General features: G+C 38.5%; 2 protein-coding genes across 8 annotated transcripts in view; one reads left to right on the top strand and one right to left on the bottom strand.

The window, feature by feature from the left end:
• The window catches only part of KIF2A (kinesin family member 2A), a 71668-nt gene extending 62728 nt beyond the window's left edge, over positions 1–8940 (top strand). For 2 of the 4 annotated variants that reach the window (XM_027520446.1, XM_027520447.1), the window contains exons 19-20: positions 1434–1569; positions 3669–6057. In XM_027520446.1, coding sequence (XP_027376247.1) covers positions 1434–1569; positions 3669–3754 — 222 coding nt within the window. In that variant the 3' untranslated portion in view covers positions 3755–6057. Of the gene's footprint in view, positions 1–1433; positions 1570–3668 lie in introns of all 4 variants that reach the window. The other 2 variants (XM_027520443.1, XM_027520444.1) reach the window with 2 other exon arrangements.
• DIMT1 (DIM1 dimethyladenosine transferase 1 homolog) lies at positions 6781–17333 on the bottom strand. Of its 4 annotated transcripts, none has more exons than XM_027520448.1 (12): positions 17089–17333; positions 16667–16740; positions 15325–15411; positions 13571–13632; positions 13394–13487; positions 13256–13305; positions 12372–12495; positions 11840–11932; positions 10686–10750; positions 10035–10098; positions 8791–8897; positions 6781–7316 (listed from the first exon to the last, which is right to left on the bottom strand). In XM_027520448.1, exons 1-12 carry the CDS (start codon positions 17165–17167, stop codon positions 7274–7276), a joined length of 942 nt encoding a protein of 313 aa, XP_027376249.1. In that variant the 5' UTR covers positions 17168–17333; the 3' UTR covers positions 6781–7273. The 4 variants fall into 4 exon arrangements, with proteins under 4 accessions (XP_027376249.1, XP_027376251.1, XP_027376250.1 ...); XM_027520450.1 differs by having other exon boundaries at positions 12372–12502; positions 13262–13305; positions 17089–17327; XM_027520449.1 differs by lacking the exon at positions 16667–16740 and having other exon boundaries at positions 17089–17176.
• Between the last annotated feature and the right edge of the window lie 6991 nt (positions 17334–24324).

Below are 24324 nucleotides of genomic sequence, written 5' to 3'. Positions count from 1 at the left end.
TACATTTATATATAGTTGTCTGTGCCCTTCTTATTATATATTCATATATAATGGGTGTGTATATATATATATGTATATAAAGGGCATATATATGTATATGCCCTTAATATATATTATGTATTCAAGTGATTTAATAAATTCAGCAACTAAAATTACATTATATGTAGTTGTCTATGCCCTTCTTGAATGAAGTGTCATATGAAGCCCATCATTTCCCACTTTGCCATTTTATAATGAAGTCTAAAATTTGTTTATTGGAAAAACTGAGTATTCTGACTTTCAATCTAATAGTCTTAAAATTCTATTCACTGTTCCTCCCTTCTGTGAACTGCCATTTTTCACACTGGGGTTTTGTTTCTAAAAATTAAATGTATAGCTGAAGGAAAAGAAAAATTACTGGGAGGTTGTGTGCCTGTGTTTTAATCAATGCATATTTAGTCTTCTAATAGATGGTGATATATAGTCTAATTGTAATTAGTCATTAAATTACATTGGTGTTTAGAAAAGTGAAATTGTGTGTACTGTAAAAAGTTAGAAAGTGTCCATATTTATATCCCCTAACTCTTTAATTTAAAATGATCTGACCTTGTTAATAATCTATGGTTCATGGCATTGTGAAAAAATGAAATTCATAAATTCCACATATCTAAACTGAGTTAACAGTGGTTTCGTTAAAGCACTTAGGAATAGTAGTAATTAGTTACTATTTAGTGGTTCACTTGACTCTTCTAAATGGGCTTTCTTGGGAATTCGTTGGTGGTCCAGTGGTTAGGCTCCACACTTTTACTGCTGAGGGCCCAGGTTCAGTCCGTGGTCAGGGAACGCTTAAGATTCTGCAAGCCACACAGTGCAGCCAAAAAAACGGGAGCTATCCAGTGTTTCCTTACAGTCAATAATTTTGAAGAGCTACTGTTTCGAATTTATGATTACCTCTTTGCGCAACCTCTGTGAGGCCCAAATGGATATCTGATAATTTACAAGTTATAGTCTCCCATAGGCCTCATGAGATTGCTCAGAAGTTCTATTATACCTGTTGTTTTAGGGATAGCTGAGGTTTTGAGATTTACTCTGCTCATTGATGGGTGTGTGTGCGTGTGTGATTCATTCCACCTGTTTGTGTGTTTGCTTCATTCCCTTCCCAAACCCCACTTGTTGGGATGTGGGTGTGTGTGTGTCTGTGTTTGATTCATTCCCTCCCCTAAACCCCGCTCAAAGTAAAAATAGGACATTTTTTTTTTCTATCATGTTTGCATTTGAATGTAAAGAAATATTTCTTGATTTTATTCTATAAATAAAGATGTTTTATGGTTATAAATATTTCAGAGAATACTGTCTTGAGTATGTTTGAGTATATTTAAAATAAATCTATACACTGGTTTCTGTCTTATAAAGAGGCTTACTGGGTTTTTTTTTGGGGGGGGGTGTCATTTTAGGAATCTATCCGATGGTTAGAAGATGAAAAGGCTCTCCTAGAGATGACTGAAGAAGTAGACTATGATGTGGATTCATATGCCACGCAACTTGAAGCTATTCTTGAGCAAAAAATAGACATTTTGACTGAACTGCGGGGTAATTCTGTTTTCATTTTATCGTTTGAAATCTGCCTAATATTTGTATGTAATTAGTGGGAGGATTTCATATTGTAAAAAGACATCTGAAGTGAAAATTATGGGCACGTTTAGCATCTTTCTAGAGTTATAAAGACCAACCCACCATTCCGTTTTTTTTTTTCCCCCCCTGAAAATGAAACATGAAATATTTTAAGTGCTCTCTAGTCATCTTTTTTGTTTTCGTCTTTGGAGAAGATAGACATCTTACGATTAAAGAGGGAAAATACATTTTAACAAGCTTTTTAAGTTTTATATACCCATGCAGAGCTTTGTTAGGCCAATTCTTTTCAGTATTATTTTCCTTGGTTTAGATCTATTCCAGGTCATCTTTCTATCACCTCCTACCTGCATCTCCTTTCTGTGCATATTTTGTCATGATTTTCCTTTGAACTCTTGTTTTAGAAAATGAAGGGGGAAAGGTTCCAAACAGCTGGTCTTTCTGCTTTGCTTATGAAGGGAAGCATGTGGCTTACCAAATGCCATGTCTTCTTTCTTGGCTTTTTAGTTAGCTTATCTGTGCGACTTCAGATAAGCACGTATTGTATGTGCTGATTTCTTAGGCTTTGGCAAATTAGCCATCTTCATTTATATGCAAGTAGGCTTCTTTGTGTGTACATGCAGTGCAACATGAAACTTGACCGGAGTTGCTAGATTTTTTAGTACCAAACAAGCTGCTTAATTTTTTAAACTAGGTTCTTTGTAAAGTTAGTTATTTGAAATTATATCCTACAGAGTCAGCAGTGACCATTTTGCCAATTTAGAATTGTTTGTGCAGATGTAGGGTTTCTAACATTTGCTGTTTTTCATGTTCTTCATATTCAAGCCTTGATTTAACGTGTTTTGATCATTTTTCTAATCTGCCATAATGCATAAGCAGCTTTCTGTATGCATTTTATTCAGGAGACAGATCACAATGTATCCTTATTTTTTTCAATGCAAGATGTAGATTTCAACTTAGTTCCCTTCCTTTTCTCAGGATTCATGTAAATATTAAGTATATCCAAACTTTGAAGAAATTACTACCTAAAAATTGTATAATTCAGTCCTTAGGAAAAAAAATTGACCAAATATAATTTTGATATTAATATAAATTTGAGAGCTGTGGCAGGCATCAGATCCAGAAGTCCTTATATTCCTTTCTAAATTTCAGAAAAAATCAACTTTTTCAACATCACTGTACTTAGGAAGAGGGGAAAGAAATTGAGATTCCAACACTGTGTCTTTCTCTTTTTTTTGAAAGCCATAATCCGCACTATTAACACATTTTCAGTTAGGAAGCTGCTGGAAGGCGCCATCTCCTGTGCGTTGTGCAGGGCTTACAGCTGTCCTGGTCTCCACTGACTGGGTGGCAGTAGCGCCACCCCAGGATGACAATCAAAAGTGTCTGTAGATGGTACCAGTGTCCCTGGGAGGGGAGCAGAAAGCACCCCCAGTCGAGAACCACTGCTGTAGAAAGGTTTCTCATCTTCACACAGCTTACAGTTACTTGCCTCTTCCAGTTTTTACTTACCTATTTCTTACTCTTATGTGACTCTGAATCAGTACATGATAGAACAGACAGTAAGACAGAACTGTTAAGACCAAGAAATGTATATTCTGTAATCTCCCTTCTTCATCGTACCTTTTGTAATCCCCGATAAGGAGAAAGTAACATGTCTTAAAAATTCATGTGCACTTAAAATTTCATAGCTTAAAAGGTAAAATAGGAATTGAAAGCAGACATTTTCTAATATTCTGAGAATAACTATTTTACATACATTCCTTTTTATACTGTAAAAAGGAATTCAAAGAAATTAAAATTGAACACTGTAAAATAGGCCAAATAGAACAGAAATCTGTTGTGAAGAGAACAACAACAACAAAAAAACCCCACAAGCATTTCTCAGAATGAATCTGTTGCTGTACCTGAGCACTATTTAGTTCTGAGTTTCTGGACCACAAAGAACAAAAGGAAAAACCCTGAGTTGACATTGTAAGAGATGACTTGATAGGATGCATAAAATTATGTACTGTATCACATGTAATGCAAAACTTACTTTCTTCTTTTCTTTTTCCAAGATAAAGTGAAATCTTTTCGTGCAGCTCTGCAAGAAGAAGAACAGGCCAGCAAGCAAATCAACCCGAAGAGACCCCGTGCCCTTTAAATCAGCATTTGCTGCTAAAGGATCCCCAGAACCCTCGCTACTGTAACATAACAATCATTCAGCTGTAAGGGCCATTTGAAAGTTTGAAATCTTAAGTGTCTGTGGAAAATGTCTTGTCCCTTCACCTGAATGACATTTCAATTTTGTGAAACACTCTTTTGTCTACAAGATGCTTCTAGTCAGGAGGCACAACCAAGATTTGGGAATAGTGAAGCATTTTGTTTCATTTACCCAGATAGTGAGTTACTTTTGGAGATCCTTGCCAATTTTATTTTCTATATGATGAAGTAAGATTGTGGACTTGATCCAGAGGTGAATAGTAAGGGGAAGCCACAGCATTTCCTTTTAACTCAGTTCAGTTTTCTTAGCAAGACTGAGCAGTTTTAAATCCTTTGCGTGCATGCATACCTCATCAGTGATTGTACATACCTTGCCCACTTCTAGAAACAGCTGTGCTCACCTCTTCCTGCTTTGTGCCTTGACTAAGGCTATTGACCCTAAATTTCTGAAGCACAGCCAAGATAAATTACATTCCTTATTTGTCATTGTAAATTACCTTTATTGTGTGTACATTTTTACTGTAATTGAGACATTTTTGTGTGTGTGACTAGTTAATTTTGCAGGATGTGCCATATCATTGAATGGAACTAAAGTCTGTGACAGTGGACATAGCTGCTGGAGCATTCCATCTTATATGTAAAAAATCTGGAATTATGATTTTAAAACCATATAACATGTGGTTATAATTTTCTTAGCATTTTCTTTGTAAAGAACTAAAATATAAACTAGTTGGTGTATAATAAAAAGTAATGAAATTCTGAAAAGAGTTTTATCTTAGGATAATACATATATACGCAGTGTGTGTTCCAGTGTGGTATTAACAAGACTAATAGTGCAATTTGATCTTTACCAATACCATTACTTAAGTTGAAGTGTCCATTAGCACCCCAAAATGTACTTTTTAAATGGTACAGTTAAAGGAAATTGGCTTCTGATGCATGAATATGTACATGTACATTGAAAGTAGTCCATAATAGAACTGTTAGGTTTAAGTCAAGTGTAGACAGTACATAACTTATGTTGAAAAAGAATTTAAGCTAAAAAAGAGTTGACTTTGCCATAAAAGGCAGATCTAATGCAAGCTCCACCCATTACCTAATGTTTGATGTTTCACCACTATTTGGCGAGAACTACCAAATTCTCACCAATCAGTTCATCTAGGGCATGCTACTTTTTAAATGGTGGCATTTATTTTTACAGATTGCTATTCCACGGAAGAAAACTGGCCACTTTTCATGTAAATATTTTGTTAGAAGATTTATATCTCTCTCTAGGAGTTTTCCCCCGGTTCCCAGGATAGTGTCTAAGGAGTACATTAACAAAAAGTCTCCCAGGGATATCTTGTTTTGATTTACTCTAGGGAACTACCAGCTCATTCCTGTGGGCTAAAGGGAAGCTATGAACAGAGAGTCATATGAGCCAGACTCCCTACTTCACTGTCCATAGAATTCAAAGGGTAGTTATGGGAAATCCTAACACCATGGTGAAAAGCTCCTCTGTAAACTTGAAATCTAGTACAAATGTAGATTTTTCACAGTGTGCTTATTATTAATAAATTAAATCTGTGTAATGAGTTTTAGAGACAATTTACTTCAATACAATCACCTTTGTTTTGGAAGGAACTCAGGTTTTCTTGCAGCTGTGAGATATGTTCTACTTGTGTTTATTTCAAGGAAAAGAGGAAGAATGGAGAACTGTTAGTATTAACCTTACAGAGGCTTTTTAAAAATGTAGTTTCTGAGCCTAACCAACCTTCAAAGGGCATAAAGATACATGAATTTACTCATTTTAAGCACAACAGACTAGTCTTAATTTATTAAATTAAAAGGGTACTGTGTATGTGGAAGGTCTCCTGAAATTGAAATACACTGCCTTATACTATAAAGGCTTCATTCTGAATAGCATTCAAAGTATATTAAACATTAGTACCAGAAAGGATCTTGGTAGTATAATCCATTCTTTCTGTTTTACAGATAGGGAAATCTAAAGGTTATAAAAGGGACTAAAACTCAGCAAGCAATTCATAGGACAGAGAAATAAGAGGGAAAGCTGAATTAAATCTTTAAAGATAGAGATGGTACAAGTAAACTTTGCTAAGTAGTTTTGTGTGATTTTAAAAAAACCTGCTCTTAAGCTTATGTAGTATTTATGTACAAAAGTGGCTTTATGCAGTTGTTGTCTAAAGAATGACTTACATTTTTTGGATCTGGATTAAATGTTCTTTCCTTTCTCAGACTTGAAAACTGATATCCCTATTAATAATTATTTAAAATTAACTAAAAATATACATTATTTTAGTTATATAGGAATGTTTTAATATATAACTTTGAGGCCAGATTTCTAAAAAATCTGTTTAGGCAAACAACCTAGCTTTCCTTCTAGGTTCACTCGCTGTATGGACCCCTGTTAAAGTAATCTGGAGACATTCCTTCTATTAAACTAGGTATAAAGAAAACCAAATGTCACTGAAAATATTTTAATTAATTTCCTTATATAAATAAAATAGCTACTATAATTCTTTGTTAAAGGGCATTTACAATATTGAATATAATGTTGATAATGATTTAAACACTGTAGCTAATTTAGACTTATTTATGACATCTATTGAAATTTTTAATTACCCAGAAGTCATGAATACTGGGAACCTGTGGTTGTGGCAGAATGGCTGGTTGGGTTGGTTGGTTTTGAAATTGAAGAGCAGAGATTTTAACTTTAAAGTCAGTTTTGATTTATAAAACTCTTTGAAATTTTAAGTCTATGAATTTTTTGTATGAAAATTCATACAAATTTATGAGATGCTCATTTACAAGGAATGCCTAGAAGTAATATATGCCTGGTACCATGCAGTGGCAGTAGCAGGCTCGGGCTTACCTAAAACCCTGATGCAGCCTGTTAACACTACAGGATTGCTAGAGGGATAGGCAGTGACAGAAACTGTACGGGAAAACAGAATTCGAGACGCAAAATAACGTTTTAAGACAACTGCTTTACTGTACACATGAATAACAAGAAGAAATGGTATGGGGGATATGTGACTAAATTAAACATTTCAACTTTTTTATGACTTGAAGGACAAAGGCCTAAAGAGTTAAAGCCTAAAAGAGGTTCTCACAATAATATATAACACAGAAAATAAAAGGGTACCATCTTTATACACTGTTAGAAATAACTTGAAGTGTAAAGTTGTGCGTATCTGCGGCTCTTGAAGATTATTATCACCCTGCCTTGTATTATATATTAAACCAAAATAAACAAACAAGAGCAAAAAACAAAGAAACCTTGGACACTTAGAACTGACTTACTTTCTTAAAAATTCAGAGAACTAAATGGTGACAGTTGTAGTCCATCAAAAGCAGTCAGGCACATAGTGTCCAAGCATAGTTCATTTTCTCAAACTATTAAGAACATATAATTCCACTTTTTTTCCTTGAGCTTGAAAAACTTCTCTTTTCCAGATACCTAAGAAAAATGGATACCTTCTGCATTGAATCCATGTAGCAATCTGAAAAAAAGAAACCAAGTGGGATGGTATTCAAATGCTAGTTTGTAGTAAGTAACAACGCGTACACAGTCCCTGTACCATGAGTTCTAAAACACAAATACTCCTAAGATGTCAGTAAAGAAACTATTCTTCAATTAAGTTTATGAGAGATATATTGGTTAAAGCCACCTCATTTTGGTGCCTCTCCTGTCGTAGCCTGTATGTCTTAAGGCATGATGAATTTAACTAAAATAATCTTAGACCTACACTAACCCTGGCCTAAGAGCACATTGGTACTTGTTCCATTTCAACCTGGTAGTGAATGCAAAGCTGTTTGGAATTAGAGACAGGAGAGAGATGAATGGCTAATCTCGTGTGTCCTTTCTTGCTCTCTGAGCTCAGTTATTCAGACTCAAATACTTACTTCTCTCTGGATACCTATGTACTTATCAGATCACTGTTTTAGTAAGCTGCATGTTTAGTAATCTTGCAGAAAATTAATAAGAATGAAGGAAAATAAGATGAAATATTTCTATTTAGACCTGCCTGAGATTATTTTCAGGATGGCCCATAAGAACCGACAGGATGGGTTAAGGTATCTAAAGATGTTACTTATGGATAATGTTCAATTCCTGGCATTAACATCTAATGAAGACAGTAGTACTGCTCGCCTGCCAATAAAATATAAGTGTCATTTGTCTCAGTTACATACAACTGTGTTTCCAGCATAAAAAAGTAAACCAGTGACTTTTATATCAATCTACCCTCTTTTTTTCAGCCTCTAGATCATGGAAGCTTTAAAAATGAATTGGTTAAAGAGACAAAAATTTATGGTTTTTTAGTTAGGAAATCAAAGTGTTAGTGATTAAAAACAATGAATGCAGGTCAATTATTATCTGACTATTTGACACCTTACTCTGCTTTTGTAAGATTTACTTGCTTAATCGAAGGAAAACAAATTTTGCTCTATATTGCCCAGTTACTTATGACACCATTCTTTCTTTCTTACTTCGGGTGTATAGAACTTGTCTCAGTCCATGAAATAAGTTACTGAACCAGTTAGAAATGATAACCAGATATGATTGTAACTAATATTATTTCATACTTAAAAGCTATTCTCAGTAAAGAAGTTCCAACTATATGTATTGTGATTCTTCTACCTGAACGGCTACTTTGAAGAGACAAACTATTAAGACTATGAATGGGAGTTGGGGGAGGGGGCTGGAAGGGAGAAGCACACACACCATAACTCACACTGTCACAGAGGTTATCTCCAGGCTTGGACTGTTCTTCATGTACTGTTCTTAAGAAAATGCATTCTGCTGCAGCTAACTAGCCTCCATCTTCTACACCAAATACTATTCCATGCCATGGAAGTGCTATGCAATAACTCCCAGGTAGCACCTTATAACCGCTTAAAAGCCTTTAAATCTCTAAATATGAAGGTGTCACAGTAAAGAAATGTAAACATGTAGTAAAAGGAAAATGTAGTTACCTGATGAAATCATCTATGTCCATGGAACGGGCCCGCTTGTCACTAAAACCTGTGCTGGTTAGGATTTGCTGTATTTTATCTGCTATGCTGAAATCTTCTGGTATTATCTATCAATACAAGATGCAGAATAAATGAACAACATATCTTTAATGAAGTCACCTTGACTCTTTTTTTTTTTTTTCAGTTAAGTCATAAACAATCACCTAATCTCTTCCTGATAGTTTTGGAAAGTCTATCTGTGTCGATAAGACTTGCATCTCTTAATTCATTAAGTGGTTGATGTTCAGCACATACCAAGTACTCATCGTGTATACTGCCCTTTTTCTTCTTAGAAATTCTGAAATAGTTACGTTTCAGGCTTCGCAAAGTACTTCATAACATAATTAAAGCTGTAAACTAGATTTTACAGCAATTGTTAATATCTTTGAAAATTAACATTTTCTTGGCACAAATTTCATTAGCTAGCTAGTTTTTCTCAAAGATAGCCTCTCTAACCCTTGAGATATCTTCTCTAACCCTTGAGAATGCTTCACACTTCACATCTTCCATCCAAAAACTTCTTAATCCAATTTAGTATTTCCTATGTAGGTAGTTCAGAGACTGTATTCATAAAATGGAGGTAGCTATGCTACCGGTACATTAAACCACGTAAGAGCTGAATGAAAAAAAGAAAATTTGCTTTTATCTGCTACTCTGTTTAGATTGGAAAACTAAAAAATTATCAAACATCACAGTCATATATAGATGTCTGTGTGTTCACACAACTCAAGAAAATGTTGCACAGATAATGGTAGGAGACATGAGGTTCACAACCAGAACTTGCCATTTATGCCTTACTTTATTCTAATTATTTCAATTTCTGGGCATTAAAAAAAAGGCACTGAGAAAATGGTAACTTTAAATTTGTAATTTCTATATGAGCAACAAGCAAGAAGGGATGGCCCCAATTCAAAAGCTAGCAAATACCTTTAAGCTGAGTAAGTTATACATGGTTAAAATTTGGGAGAAAATTATGACTCAACTGAATCTTTTTATAGCCAAAAGAAAGAACTGTCAGTAAAAAAGGACAGAGTATTCAAGGCTGCTCATTCTACAAAGTATACAGCAGCACTGACCTATGACATACAATCTTTTAAGGGTCCTATGAAATGTTCAGAATTAAGAGTTTTGTAATATATGAAGCAGTAGGAAATGGACATTTTAAAACACAACAAATTATTGAAACAACAACATTTTGTGCTTACAATATTATGGACCGAACAGTGAATTCTGTAGTTTTTTTCCAATAGCTGTTGGACTGCACTTGACCTATAAAGAAATGATGTCACTATTATTCCAAACAGATTATAAATATAAATTTCCTTTACTATAAGATTAAGCCTATGTTCCACATGGTAAAATTAAAGAACTAAAAAAGGTTGAATATTTAAACTTCTGAAATAATCACAACTCCTAATATTTAAACCTAATACACATCTTAAGGAAGTTTTAGATTACAAAAAAACATCATCTCAAAAATTAGTTTTTTCATTGTGGCTTTCACCATTTTTTTTACCTTGGGTTCCAAATTGCTATTATATTTTTCCAAGTTAAATGCCATGAATCTTTCAAAAGTGTGGAAGGGGTCCATTTTCCAAGGAAAAGCAGATGTGGGGTATAGTTTTTGGGTTTTTCCCATTTCTCAAAAAAACAAACCCGATCTAATTCCCAAATCCAGGAACTTTTCTTCATTAAAATCTCCTGCCTCCCAAAGTACAAAATTAAAAGTGTGTCTGGACATGGATCATGTGTATGCTTTAGGGTAATACTGTTCAGGAAAATGACCAAATTTTAGCGCTTAGCACAGTATCTGAAGCATTGATCCCTCATATATCATAAATTAGTAAAATACTTACTTAAATGCAGCAGACAGTGTCTTGTTTTTCCTAACAAAGGTGATCCTTACGAGGCCATCCCATTCCTGAAACAGTAGATGGTATTTTCTTAGAAAATATTAAGCCCCACTGATAACCTAGTAGGCACAATTTTATCTTACTATATAAAACTAAAAGCCTTCTGAAGTGATAAAAATGTTCTATATCTTGATGTGTCTGGTTCATATATACAAAAGTAAGATCTATATTTTTCACAGTTTTGTGCACCTCATTGACTATTATACCCTCAATTTTAAAAATAGAAAACATTTGTGCCACATTGGAACAAAGAACATTGCATTTATTTAACTCTAAGTATTGTTTTCAAAAGAACATGACTCAAAACAGACGTGATTTAGAATACAGCCTGTGTAATACACCTAGCTAAACCTTGGAATAGCTGACAACCACACCACCGCCACCAGCTACTGACCACATAAGCATGTTTTTATCCAATGTGATTGCAGTGAGGTTTTACATCAAGTCATGTGGCTTTCTTCTCTTTTTAAACGGCAAAAATTAGAATTCTGATTAAACAGTGTTGCTGCTGCTGCTAAGTCACTTCAGTCGTGTCCAACCCTGTGCAACCCCATAGACGGCAGCCCACCAGGCTCCCCGTCCCCGGGACTCTACAGGCAAGAACACTGGAGTGGGTTGCCATTTCCTTCTCCAGTGCATGAAAGTGAAAAGTGAAAGTGAAGTCACTCAGTCGTGTCTGACTCTTGGTGACCCCGTGGACTGCAGCGCACCAGGCTCCTCTGTCCATGGGATTTTCCAGGCAAGAGCACTGCGGTGGGGTGCCATACCCATACTATTACTTTAACACAACTATTTTCATTTTATCCTGTTTCCCATGTCTTATTCAAATAGATATATGTTTTCTGTAGATATAATCTTCAGCAAACTGCAATGGTATTCTTGTCTTTTTATCTTTTGCAAACATTTTCCATGCTCTTCTGAGGTCTTCAACAACTGTGTTGTGTCAAAAAATTCTAAGTACTCCATCACAGGATGTATTATAATTAATATTCTCCTATTTAGACATTTAGGTTGACTCATTCTTCCGCTGCTACAGACACACATCTTCCACCTTGGACTTTTTTTCCTTTTATTGAATGACCCTATTTTAACCTCACCTGAAAATTGATAGGTGGTGGTGGATTCTTGGGTTCTATCCTTACGACACTGGATTCCACCTTGGGTGGTGGTCTGAAATTATTCTTTCCAACCTGTTAATCAGAAAATGTTTAGTAGTCCTCTCAAAAACAACTTTAAATAGTAATCAGGACTTCCCTGGTGATGCACTGGATAAGTGCCAACGCAGGGGACACTGCTTCAATCCCTGGTCCGGAAAGATTCCACGTGCCAAGGAGCAACTAAACCCGCAAGCCACAGCTACTGAGCTGGCATGCTGCGACTACTGAAGCCCACACGCCTAGAGCTCACGCTCAGCAACGAGAGGCCACTGCAATGAGAAGCCTGTGCACCTCGATAAAGAGCAGCCCCTGCTCGTCACGACTAGAGAAAGCCCGCACAAACAACGAAGACTCGCTGCAGCCAAAAATAATTTTTTTTAAAAAAATAGTAATCATACATGCTCTTCACAGAAGGCACAGCTAGATGCCCAGTGATGAGTTAAGCCCCATCATTTCAACAGCAGTCACTTACTTTCATTAGATGGTCCACACGTGCTAACAGCTGTGTGTTAATCGACAGTCTGCAGTATAACTTATCTCCAGGTTTTGCGACCAGTCGGAGAGCAAATTCTCTTTGAAACATTAGCACGGCACATCTGAAAAGACAGCAGAAAGGAATAAAAAGAGAAAGGTCATTTTCAACTATAAATGTACTTTAACTTCAGTGATTTTTCTTAGGTGGGAAGCAGTAAATCAGTAGCTGTGGTTAATAACAATCAGCTGGCCAGAAGGGAGGAGAACAGTTTCAGCCTGAGCCTTATTCCCACAGAATGACCCACCTACCTTTGTTTTTCATTGTATAATGGTTGTAGCTCTAACCCCTTGTGAACGTAAGCCCTCAATGATCAGATGAGAGAGTATTTCAGGTCAACAAAAGTTTCACGAAAGTATAATCACCTGGATGACATGAAATGAATGCCCTGATATATTCCATTCCATGTCATTTAAAAACAAAGTGACAGTCATGGCTCATTAAATATATTTTATAACTACTAAGGAGTTTTTGACCTGCAATTTGAAAATCACTGCTATAGAGTGTACTAGAAACCAGTTAGCAGGACACTTCAGAATCTAGACATAAGAAGTTTGACCTGGGCTAACAACAGAAGCCTAAGAAAATATGGAAAGGCCATCTGGTGTCAGAAGCACGACTCAGCCCACACCTCTCCCAGGTAACTAGCAACTGCTAAAGAATGTGAGACAGAGAGAGCAGCACACAAACTGATACTTTCTACAAAACAGATTCTCCAGTAGTCTTTCAACTGAGTTAACCTTAACCTTTGGCTATCTGTGTTCATGGCCTAAACTGTAATTTTTCTAAGATTTGGCAGTAACTTTAGTCTTCTTGTCACAAACCTGAAAAAAGGTCGGTGCAGCAACAGCTTGAAGACAAAAGGAGAAGAGATCTGGAAAAGAATTAACTGGTTATTTCTGGGAAAGACCCACCAGAGAACCATTTAGTAAATATAATGTTCCTACATTTGGAAAACATACCTGATAAGGCAAATTTGCCACACAAGCATCAAAGAATGGCAGATCTGCTTTTAACACATCACCCACCATTACTTGAAGTTTGCTGGCCAGAGGCCTGATGATAAAAAAAAAAAGCAATTAAAAAGAACATCATTTCACAAGATTGAAATGTACTTTAATTCTATTATGTATACTCACGTGCCCTGAACTCTTTTGTGAAGTTCAGCTACTAGCCTTGGGTCAAGTTCACAAGCAATTACCTAAATTAAAAAAAAATTTTTTGTAGGTTAATTATGGAGAATAAATCTTTTCCTGTTAACTCAATAGGAACTTACATTATTTAAATGAATTAAAATTCTTTTCCCAATTCCACCATCATTATTCTTCAATTGTACTCTACCAGTATATTTTAAAGAACTTACCTGAAGAGAATTTAATGAAGAGATGATTTTACAAAATGCGGCAAGGGGGTTAAAGGAACAACAAAAAACATCACCCAGAAAAGTAAGCAACCAGACTACATGACCGTTCTATCCAAATACTTCACAGGATTACTGTGCTCATATGGCTCCATGCTTTGTAATTCAAGTGATGATGAAAAAAAATACACAATATGTCTTTGCAGTAAATGTTCTTTAGAAGCATACAAAGCAACTGCTGTGGAATGAGTAGATCACTTCTCTCACCTACTAAGATCCAGAGCAGATAGCATAATTTCTCAAGTAAATGAAAAGGGATACCAGGTAGGCTGAAATTTTATTTCAGTATAAGCTGAGGTTTTGCTGACTTCCAGAAAGACTCTGTCTACAAAGCAGATATATGTGAGGTTTAGTCTGTTTAGCTCCCAGATCCATTCTCCAGCTTTGCTGTGCCTGTAGGGTAATACAGTCCAGCTCCCTCGCCCTTTGACTTCTTGTTGGGCCAGGCTAATGGAAGGCATTACTGGATCCAAGGGGTGGGGTTGAGAACTTCCTAATGCCTGCGCCTGCCTCGCACAAGTTCTGGCAGCGGCCGTGTTTGGCTATGAGTGGTCCCTGTCCCTGCTCTTTCTGGGCTCCAGTAACACATTTCCCTCCTCTTGTCCCTTGAGGTTGCTCGATGGTAACTGTTTCCTGCTGTTGATAATCCCTAGGTTTTTCACTAACTGTTTACTGGTTCCCTTAACATTCCCACATCTTGTCAATGGTCTCTTCACTGAACTCTCTTCAGATAAGTTTTTTGTTGCCTACATCCACCAGAAGACACAGCAATGATCCGATGTCACTGGAACTGGATCCACGAAGAGACAAAGAAGGCGCCAGCAGCAGCCAGGTGACACTAGTCTCAGAGGCCTGTGCTGGATCTCCTCCCGAGTTCTAAGTCCAATAACTCCAGTCCCCTTGCTTTGTTCCCCTGAGCCGAGAGGTGGTAGCTGCTCTTTGTAGTTCAACTCTTGGGTTAACCTCAGTGTTTTATTCTCTTGGTCCTCTAACAACCATGTAACCAATTCCCTGTATTGAAGTAGCCAATGTCGTTTGTTTTCCTGATTGATATACCCATATTTTTTTCTTTTAATCCATTTTAAAAAATTGAGACAATTGACATAAAACATTATATTAGTTTCAGGTATACAATACAATGATTTGATATATATAACATTCATGACCACATAATTACAATTTTTTTTGTCATGAGACTTTACTCTTAGCCAACCTTCAAGTATACTACAGTGTTGTTAACTACAGTCATGATGATGTCCATTACATCCCCAGACATATTTATTTTATCCTGGAAATTGGTACCTTTTGACTCACTTCACCCAATTTGCTCATATTTTATAAGATAAAGTTTCTAGCAAAGGAGCAAGAGTTACTGTTAAAATAACAGCAATTCATTAAAACAGATTTATACTTGTAAACCACCTGAGCTTACTCACATGATGCCTGATACCAAACACTAAATCCTCTCTTTACCTTTTTTGCCTTTTCCAGCAACTTTACAGTCATATTGCCAGTTCCAGGTCCAACCTCCAGCACCACATCAGTTGGTCGTAAGGCAGCCTACAAGCAAGCACAGCTACTTTAGCTTTACAGGCACATCTGAACACAGAATTTAATTTACATCAGAATATCTTCACTCAAAAGTGCACAGTTAGGAGATCTTATTCTGACTCCCATTTTTAGGAGATTACTTCATGACCTATGTTTAAAAAAAGTATCTCATTAACGTTAGGCGCAAGTGGAAATTGAATAGTCCTCCTAACTTGGGGTAATAGGAGTCAGAGAAGTAGGAACAGCAGACAGCAGTTCTAAGAGTGGCATTCTCCTTCCTATCTTTGAAATGATTCCAACAGCACCTTGTTACCAACACTATTATCACTAGGTTCAAAAAGGAAGGACCAAAATGATGAACCATAGCATGTTGTACTAGTATTTCTCAATTCCACATCCATGTATGGTTTCAAGGGTGCAGAAGGATCCAGAAATTGTACACAAAAATTAATGTCAGTCCAGTGGTTAGGACTCCATGCTTCCTCTGCAGGGGGCGGGGGTTAGATACTTAGTGTGGGATCTAAGATCCCACAACCCTCAACATGTGGCAAAAAAAAAAAAAGTATATGTATGCACATAGCTGGAGTATTCTGAGTCCGTAACTTTCATCAGATGCACAAAGGAATTCATGAGTCAAAAAGGTTAAAAAGCTAGGCCAACTCTCATTTTGCATACGACACTTAAGTTGACATCTCTCACCCTGGTAATGTCCTTTCTACGGCGCCAGAATATTTCCTTTGCAACCATGAAAGTAATCTGCACCACCTATTGTTTCATGTCCTAGCTCCCAATCATACAGAACAATAGGAAAACATCAATAACCCATACAGGAAGAATACTCTGAAGAGTTTACATGTGGCATTGGCTTATAACATACAGGTTTCTCTGGGGAACAAACTTCCAAAGGTGTCTGTTTAGATATATTTTTAGGGTTTGTAGTAAACAAAAACTAACAGTAATAGATGCTGCCTAGAAAAACTGACTGGTAATAGAAGAAGAATCTGGAATTGAACAGGTAGAAGTGTCAAGCTAAGAAGTAAATAATCTACAGAAAGATAAACGAATTTGGAGTTAGAACCCGAGACTCACAGAATAAAGCAAATCATATTGAAGAGAACTTGCGAATCCTACACAATTCTTCAATTCATTCAACAAGTATTTATACAGCATCTATTTTGTGTCAGGAATCTTTTCTGTGCTTAGATATCCCTAAAATTAAAATCAATAACCCAGTAACTCTCTCCCTCTCCTCTTCCAAACCCACCTTATCGATAATGCTGTTAACAATTAGAGGATTTTTCAAAATATGCTGCCCAATCCCCGTGTTGAACATGAGTCCTGCAATAAAACATGAAATAGCTTTAATTTCCCAACTAAAAACATTAGACCGTCCCAGAGAAGAAAACAGGATAGCTAGGGGACGATAACTGCGCCAGCTAGGGGCGCCAAACGTCACGCTAAGGAGCCTGGATGACAGACTTTTAAGTCCACCCCTTCCGTGAAAGAAAGTCAGAGGCGGCGCGCGGGGCCTCCGCTCGTCGCTCGGGGAAACCCGGGACTCCCGCGCTCTCGGAGCGCTGGGCCGCCCGGCATCACTGTCCCCGCCAGAACTCCGACCTTGTCCCGGCTCGGTCCTACCGGAAGTCCCAACCCAAGGGATCCCAGCTCTCTCGCGGCTGTCCCCACCTCCGGCGCTCTTCAGCTGCCCGCGTTGTTGTTGCCGCTCGCGGCGGCGGCCGCTAGCCGCTGATTTGATCTTCGGCATCTCTGCAGGCAGAGAGCTCACAGGCCGAGGAAGTCAAGAAGGACCCGAACCGGCAACCTCTAGTCTCTGCACCACGTGGGAATCACCGGCCTGCACCACCAGCACCCTATCGGGCCACGTAGGGGTGGGGCGAAACCACGCCCCTTGGTTTGCTCCGGGGTCCGCCCCCAGAAAGAGGGCGGGCCTTTGGAGCCCGATGGCCGCCGGAAATAAGCTCGGCCGCTCGGGAAGCCTAACCTCGGAAGCCTACGGATCCCAGAAGACACCGCGCTGCCGATTCTAGCAGTTTGGATTGGCTAGTTTAGAATCTGGGGCGGGGCCTTGCCCCTACACGCACCAAGCTAGTTAAATAGGTTTGGGTGTGAGCCCTCAAGGAAGTGGAGGAAGCTTAAGTTACGTAATGTAGTTAAGCTTGCGGATGCTTTACCAGGCTAGGTTGTTGAATCTCTCAAATCCGAAGAAAATTTATGTCATGTATTTCTCTCGTGTATCCCAACCGATTGTGGGTGAGGATCCCAGGAGCTTGGGAAGAGGAGCTTGCTCCTCTAGCGGGAGTGAATTCTCCGCTGCTTGTGTTACGGAAAGTAACTCTGAAAATGTAATTAAGTGTTTAGTTTGACTGGACCTACTGGTGGTTTCGCTTCTTTCTGTGGCACGTGATTAATTTTCTAAACCTTTCCGTATTGAGCTCTTGCTGTGTATTAAACACTGCTGGGTGATGGAGATTCGAAGATAAATAGGAAACTGATCTCAAAGTTTATTCTATTGAGAGAGTTAGACAAAAAGTCTGAAACTGTAAATGCGCTCATTGTTATGTATTGGCTCTGACTGAAAGTTACATGAAACAATGTCCATGTCTGTTTTAGCTGTCAGTGTAATGTTTCCGTGTGAACCTTATTTACCTGAAGAAGCAATCTGTTTTTACCAAAGCTGACTTCTTTTCCCTGCATAATTTATTGTGTGCATTCCCTAGCCTTGCTCTTTCTTTGCTGTAATTCTAATTTAGGAAAAAATGTGTATACCCTGTTAGCAATTTCAACTATGCCTTTAATTCCATTGATCATTAATTTATTCCACAACTCTGGAACGTCTACAGTGTGCCAGGCACTGGGTCAAATGTTAGGAATTTTAAAAATTAACATGAATGACAATTCCTGCTTTTAAAGAACTTTCAAGAGAGGAAGACATGCAAATAATTACAATAATAGCACCATTTATTGATATATCTTTTCACCATTTCAAAGTTCTCTAAAATAGGGGCTTATCATTGTGTTCATAATACAGATGAGGAAACTGAAGAACAAAAATGTTAAATATCTTACTCAAGATCACACAGTAAATGACAACTGCATCTGGAAACTCGTTCTGTATTCTGAAGACAGTGTGCTCTAAAAGAGGAATGATCTTAGCACTATGGCTAATACTTGAGGTGCCTGGGGAGCATTTTCAAAATAGAATATTTGAGCTGGATCATTAAAGGCCAACCAAAAGTTAGCCAGGGAAAGTTTGAGAATTCAAAGGGAAAGCACTAAAAAAGACAGGAGGTAAGAGTATTTGAGGAAGAAAAGGAAACTTGGTATAACTGAGAAGTTAACAGGTAATGTAAATGGGAACATATGGTAAAGGGCCTTGAATGTTTTGCCAAGGAGCGATGGTAATCATTGAGAAATCAAAATAACCATTTTGCCCTCTGCTCCTCTGTAGCTGTGAGAACTGCTGGAGATCATACAATAGAATGTATTGGTAACATAAATGGGCTCCCCATATATGCTGAATTGAGGCCAGCCTAGCCAGCTCTTCCTGAATCCACTCTAATCTTCCTCTCCCATTCTCCATGCTGCTGCTGCTGCTGCTAAGTCGCTTCGGTCGTGTCCGACTCAGCGACCCCATAGACAGCAGCCCAGCAGGTATCCCCGTCCCTGGGATTCTCCAGGCAAGAACACTGGAGTGGGTTGCCACTTCCTTCTCCAATGCATGAAAGTAAAAAGTGAAAGTGAAGTCGCTCAGTCGTGTCCAACTCCTAGCGACTCCATGGACTGCAGCCCACTAGGCTCCTCCGTCCATGGGATTTTCCAGGCAAGAGTACTGGAGTGGGGGTGCCATCGCCTTCTCTGCCCATTCTCCATAGGGATCTTCAAATCTTAATTCTTCTCAGGCCTCCTGCCTTACCACCTCCTTAGCTCCTTCTCAGCAGGAGACCTTGCTTTTTACTTGAAAGAAGGAGCACAAGATCACCTGCAGCACACTCTCATCTTCCTGGGTCACTGTTCTACCCATGGGGTGGGGAGGGAGAGTACAGTGGTGAGCAAAATAAAACGGAGCTTACATTCTAGTGAGGAATGTCAGTGATGATAAGTGTGACGAAAAGAACAGAGGAGACAGGGATTGACAGGATGGGCGGGAGATGCTATTTTATGTAGCATGATGGACAGTAAGAATGGAAACCAAATGACACGTTTCTTTAGGAATGAAGTAGCAAGACCCTCCTGAAAGAGGTCACATAGTAAGTCTCATAAAGCTGAATGACTGAGGTGAGTGTGCACATTCAGGTGACCTACAGCCTAAATTGGTGTTTGCCGAGGTATGAACCTTGACTCACCTGTATCTGGAACACTGGGGCATACGTTATGAGCTGACCTCTGTTGTCCCCAAATTCATGCCCTAATTTCTAGTACCTCAGAATCTGACTGTATTTGGACGTAGGACCTTAAAAGAGGTGACTAAGTTAATAACTGATTGACCAGAGTCGTATTGTGTCTTTGTAACACAAACATTTTTGACTGGCATGTTTCAATATTCACTTACATAACAAACTGCTGGCCACAGAGGTTAGTTTCTGCAAAACTTCCCCCAGTCAATAATGTGTTCAAATGAAGCTTTTAGAGTGTGACCTATTCCAGTCTGAATGGTATCCTTAGGAAAGGAGGAAATTTGGATACACATAGACACACCAGGGGTGTGTGCGCACAGAGGAAGAACCATATGAGGACACAGCCAGAAGGCAGGCATCTGCAAGTTAAGAAGACGGCCTCAGGAGGAACCAACCCTGCTGACACCTCAATCTTAGGCTTCTAGCCTCCAGAACTGACAGAAAATGAATTTCTGTTATTTAAGCCACCCAGTCTGTGGTATTTTATTATGGCAACCCTAGCATACTAATTGGAGAAGGAAATGGCAACCCACTCCAGTATCCTTGCCTGGAGAATCCCAGGGACAGAGGAGCCTGGTGGGCTGCCATCTATGGGGTCACACAGAGTTGGACATGACTGAAGCAACTTAGCAGCATACTAATACCACATGTAATGAAAATTCACATTCCCAAGCTCATGCCTAAACATTATGGATCAGAATAGGATTTGGCCTTGGCAAATGCATCTTTAAAAGACCCCCTAGGAGATTCTGATGCACAGTGATGGAAGGCATTCACTGCTTTCTGCACTCAGATCACATAACTGGTTGAGGAATTTCTATAGAAGTGAAAAAGGATGGGAAGGGCTACCCTCATCAGTACAGGGAAAGTGTTCTCCAATTTTTTTCTATTGGTACCAAGGTAGCATTCAAAGTGGAGAAGGCAATGGCAACCCACTCCAGTACTTTTGCCTGGAAAATCCCATGGATGGAGGAGCCTGGTAGGCTGCAGTCCATGGGGTTGCTAAGAGTCAGACACGACTGAGCGACTTCACTTTCACTTTTCCCTTTCATGCATTGGAGAAGGAAATGGCAACCCACTCCAGTGTTCTTGCCTGGAGAATCCCAGGGATGGGGAAACCTGCTGGGCTGCCGTCTATGGGGTCGCACAGAGTCGGGCACGACTGAAGTGACTTAGCAGCAGCAGCAGCAGCATTCAAAGTGAGACAATATTGGAAGCAGTGTGGATCCATGAGTACTAGGGAGTGGATGATGCTGAGACATGAGCCACATTAAAGAAATCAGCATGAAGTTATCTTTGCAGCTATGATTGGCTTTGGAATTATAAAAAATAATTTTATGCTTCTCTGCCTCATATTTATATCCTTTGTTAATTAAAAATAATTATTTCAGTTTGGGAGTGCACAATTGAATCATTGCCATTCTTATAGTGTTTTTTAGGTTAACAAAATGTATCTTGAAAAAGAATTACAATAGTGTTTTCTTTTGTAGAAGATGGTTATTAAATTCACAGCATGCTTGAAATGATAACGTTTTTAAGGTGCCAGGAAATATAATGATAAAAATAAAACATTGTGAGCATTTTCTTGTATAAATTATATTTCCTTACAGACTTTTAATGTAGTTAAAAGTCATAAAGACATTAAGAATGTTTGAGTTTCATACTTTTAACAGGTTTATTAAGTGAAATACTGTATTTCTTTGAAAAAAAGGAATGTAATTCACCTGCCCAAGATAAAACACAATTAAATTTAACTCTACTTACTATCAAGCTGTTAAATTTTATTAAAACAAAAAAAATATTGTGACATCCAAATCTAAACGCTAAAATGAAGTGCTGCCTTACAAAGTAGGATTTAACTTATGCTGCTGCTACTGCTGCTAAGTCGCTTCAGTCATGTCTGACTCTGTGCGACCCCATAGACGGCAGCCCACCAGGCTCCCCCGTCCCTGGGATTCTCCAGGCAAGAACACCGGAGTGGGTTGAAGTAGACTTAATTTCTACTGTGCTGTCTAAATTGTAACAGAAAAATAAGATGAAATTTGGCTGAAAGAAGTAATGTACCTTGAATACTATGACAAAGAGAAAAGAAAGTGAAGTTGCTCACGTTGTGTCTGTCTCTTTGCAACCCCGTGGACAGTAACCTACCAGACTCCTCCGTCCATGGAATTTTCCAGGCAAGAGTGCTGGAGTGGGTTGCCATTTCCTTCTCCAGGGGATCTTCCTGTGAATACTATGAGATTCTTAGTATTCTTCTATTACAAATGTTATCATTTTTTCATCTTACTTAAATGCTGTTTAAATTAATATAACTAATGAAGAAAGATGATTTTGGTCTCTGTTTAATACTAGCATGATGAGTCTAAGCATTGTTAGTAAATATCTAATAATTGTTAGTGAAAACCTAATATGTAATAATTGATACCTTCCAAAAGCATCTATGGGATAAATGTTTTCCTATCCTTACTATAAAAAATATATATATTCTGTTGCAAAATAAAGCACTTTGAAGCTTTCCAAATACAACAGAAACATTATTTCACTGAGAACTCTATTCCTGGATTGTAACAGAGCCTATTTTATATTTTTATATTTGTATTTATATATTATGTTTTCATATTGCATTTTATGGGTTTCAGAGTGTTGTTCACTCAATTAGATTTTCAGTGAAACCTTGAAAAGTTGTTAGGGCAAGCATAGTTATCCTATTTACATACAAAAGAGCTGAGTCTCACAGAGACTAGAGGTGTGTGTGCAAGGTCTTTCATGCAGTTGGCAGCAAAGGTAAGGGCGGAAGGCTGTACCCTTGCCACAGCAGCTGCCTTTTGTTGCTTCCCTTGTTCTCTGTCATGAATGTTGCCATTACAGTCAATCTGCTGATTAAACATCCGTGGATACTAAGGACCCAGTGTACCAAGTCATCTTCTCTAAAGGACTTAGTCATTTGCAGATTTTGGTATCCAGGAAGGTTCTCGGAACAACTGTGGTGGAATGGCAGGAAATCAAAGGATACTAAGTTAATATAGATACAAGCTAAATTAATTTATCTCTTTAATAACAGACTATGGGCATCAGAGGGCAGACACACTGAAACCATACTCACAGAAAACTAGTCAATCTAATCACACTAGGACCACAGCCTTGTCTAACTCGATGAAACTAACCCATGCCGTGTGGGGCCACCCAAGACGGGCGGGTCATGGTGGAGAGGTCGGACAAAATGTGGTCCACTGGAGAAGGGAATGGCAAACCACTTGAGTATTCTTGCCTTGAGAACCCCATGAACAGTATGAAAAGGCAAAATGATAGGATACTGAAAGAGGAACTCCCCAGGTCAGTAGGTGCCCAATATGCTACTGGAGATCAGTGGAGAAATAACTCCAGAAAGAATGAAGGAGTTACAATACCCAGTTGTGGATGTGACTGGTGATAGACGCAAGGTACTTTGGCCACTTGATGCGAAGAGTTGACTCATTGGAAAAGACTCTGATGCTGGGAGGGATTGGGGGCAGGAGGAGAAGGGGACAACAGAGGATGAGATGGCTGGATGGCATCACCGACTCGATGGACGTGAGTTTGGGTGAACTCCGGGAGTTGGTGATGGACAGGGACGCCTGGCGTGCTGCAGTTCATGGGTTGCAAAGAGTCAGACGTGACTGAAATGAACTGAACTGAATAAGATTCAGGCTTCGCTAGTGGCTTCAGTGGTAAAGAATCCACCTGCCAATGCAAGAGATGGAGGTTCAATCCCTGGGTCAGGAAGATCCCCTGATCCAGGAGAAGGAAATGGTAACCAACTCCAGAATTCTTGCCTGGAGAATCTCAACTACAGAGGAGCCTGGCGGGTTATGGGCCATAGGATTTAGCCACTAAACAACAATAATGGCACCCCACTCCAGTACTCTTGCCTGGAAAATCCCATTGGCGGAGGAGCCTGGTAGGCTGCAGTCCATGGGGTCGCAAAGAGTCGGACAGGACCGAGCAACTTTACTTTCACTTTTCACTTTCATGTATTGGAGAAGGAAATGGCAACCCACTCCAGTGTTCTTGCCTGGAGAATCCCAGGGACGGTGGAGCCTGGTGGGCTGCAGTCTATGGGGTCGCACAGAGTCGGACATGACTGAAGTGATTTAGCAGCCCCAGCAGCAACAATAAAATGAGATTTAAGTGAATTCTAAAGTATGGAGTTACAAAGTTAAATCTTTGTTACTATGAATTGAAGAATAGTGTGCAAAGTAACAATTAATGACAGAGATGAAGTAAGTAAAACTAATTTGTTTTCCTCTTCTTTCTCCTGGGCCCCAAAGATAGGACGACTACATTGTAAAAATAACAAAACCAAAAACTTAACTTGAAAAAATCCTGAAAAATACAGAAGGTGAAAAAAGAAGAAAAAGTTACTCTAATCTCACTATTCTGGGATAACTTCTGTGAACATTTTTATATAGACTTTTCTCCTATTGTTTTACCAATACATATTTTTACATAGTTGAGGTCATATAATTTA

The sequence above is a fragment of the Bos indicus x Bos taurus genome, chromosome 20, assembly GCF_003369695.1.
Source record: "Bos indicus x Bos taurus breed Angus x Brahman F1 hybrid chromosome 20, Bos_hybrid_MaternalHap_v2.0, whole genome shotgun sequence".
Taxonomy (NCBI): Eukaryota; Metazoa; Chordata; class Mammalia; order Artiodactyla; family Bovidae; genus Bos; species Bos indicus x Bos taurus.
Note: the sequence above shows the minus strand (reverse complement) of the source record. Positions and strands in the feature narration are given on the sequence as shown.

Excerpts from the sequence above, each read along its gene's own strand:
- DIMT1 (XM_027520448.1), bottom strand. The coding sequence starts at position 17,167 with ATGCCGAAGATCAAATCAGCGGCTAGCGGCCGCCGCCGCGAGCGGCAA. Across the intron at positions 13,633-15,324 it reads TGCTGGAAAAGGCAAAAAAG|GTAATTGCTTGTGAACTTGA; the intron begins GTAAAGAGAGGA and ends TTTTTAATTTAG. Across the intron at positions 10,751-11,839 it reads CACCACCTATCAATTTTCAG|GAATGGGATGGCCTCGTAAG; the intron begins GTGAGGTTAAAA and ends CTACTGTTTCAG.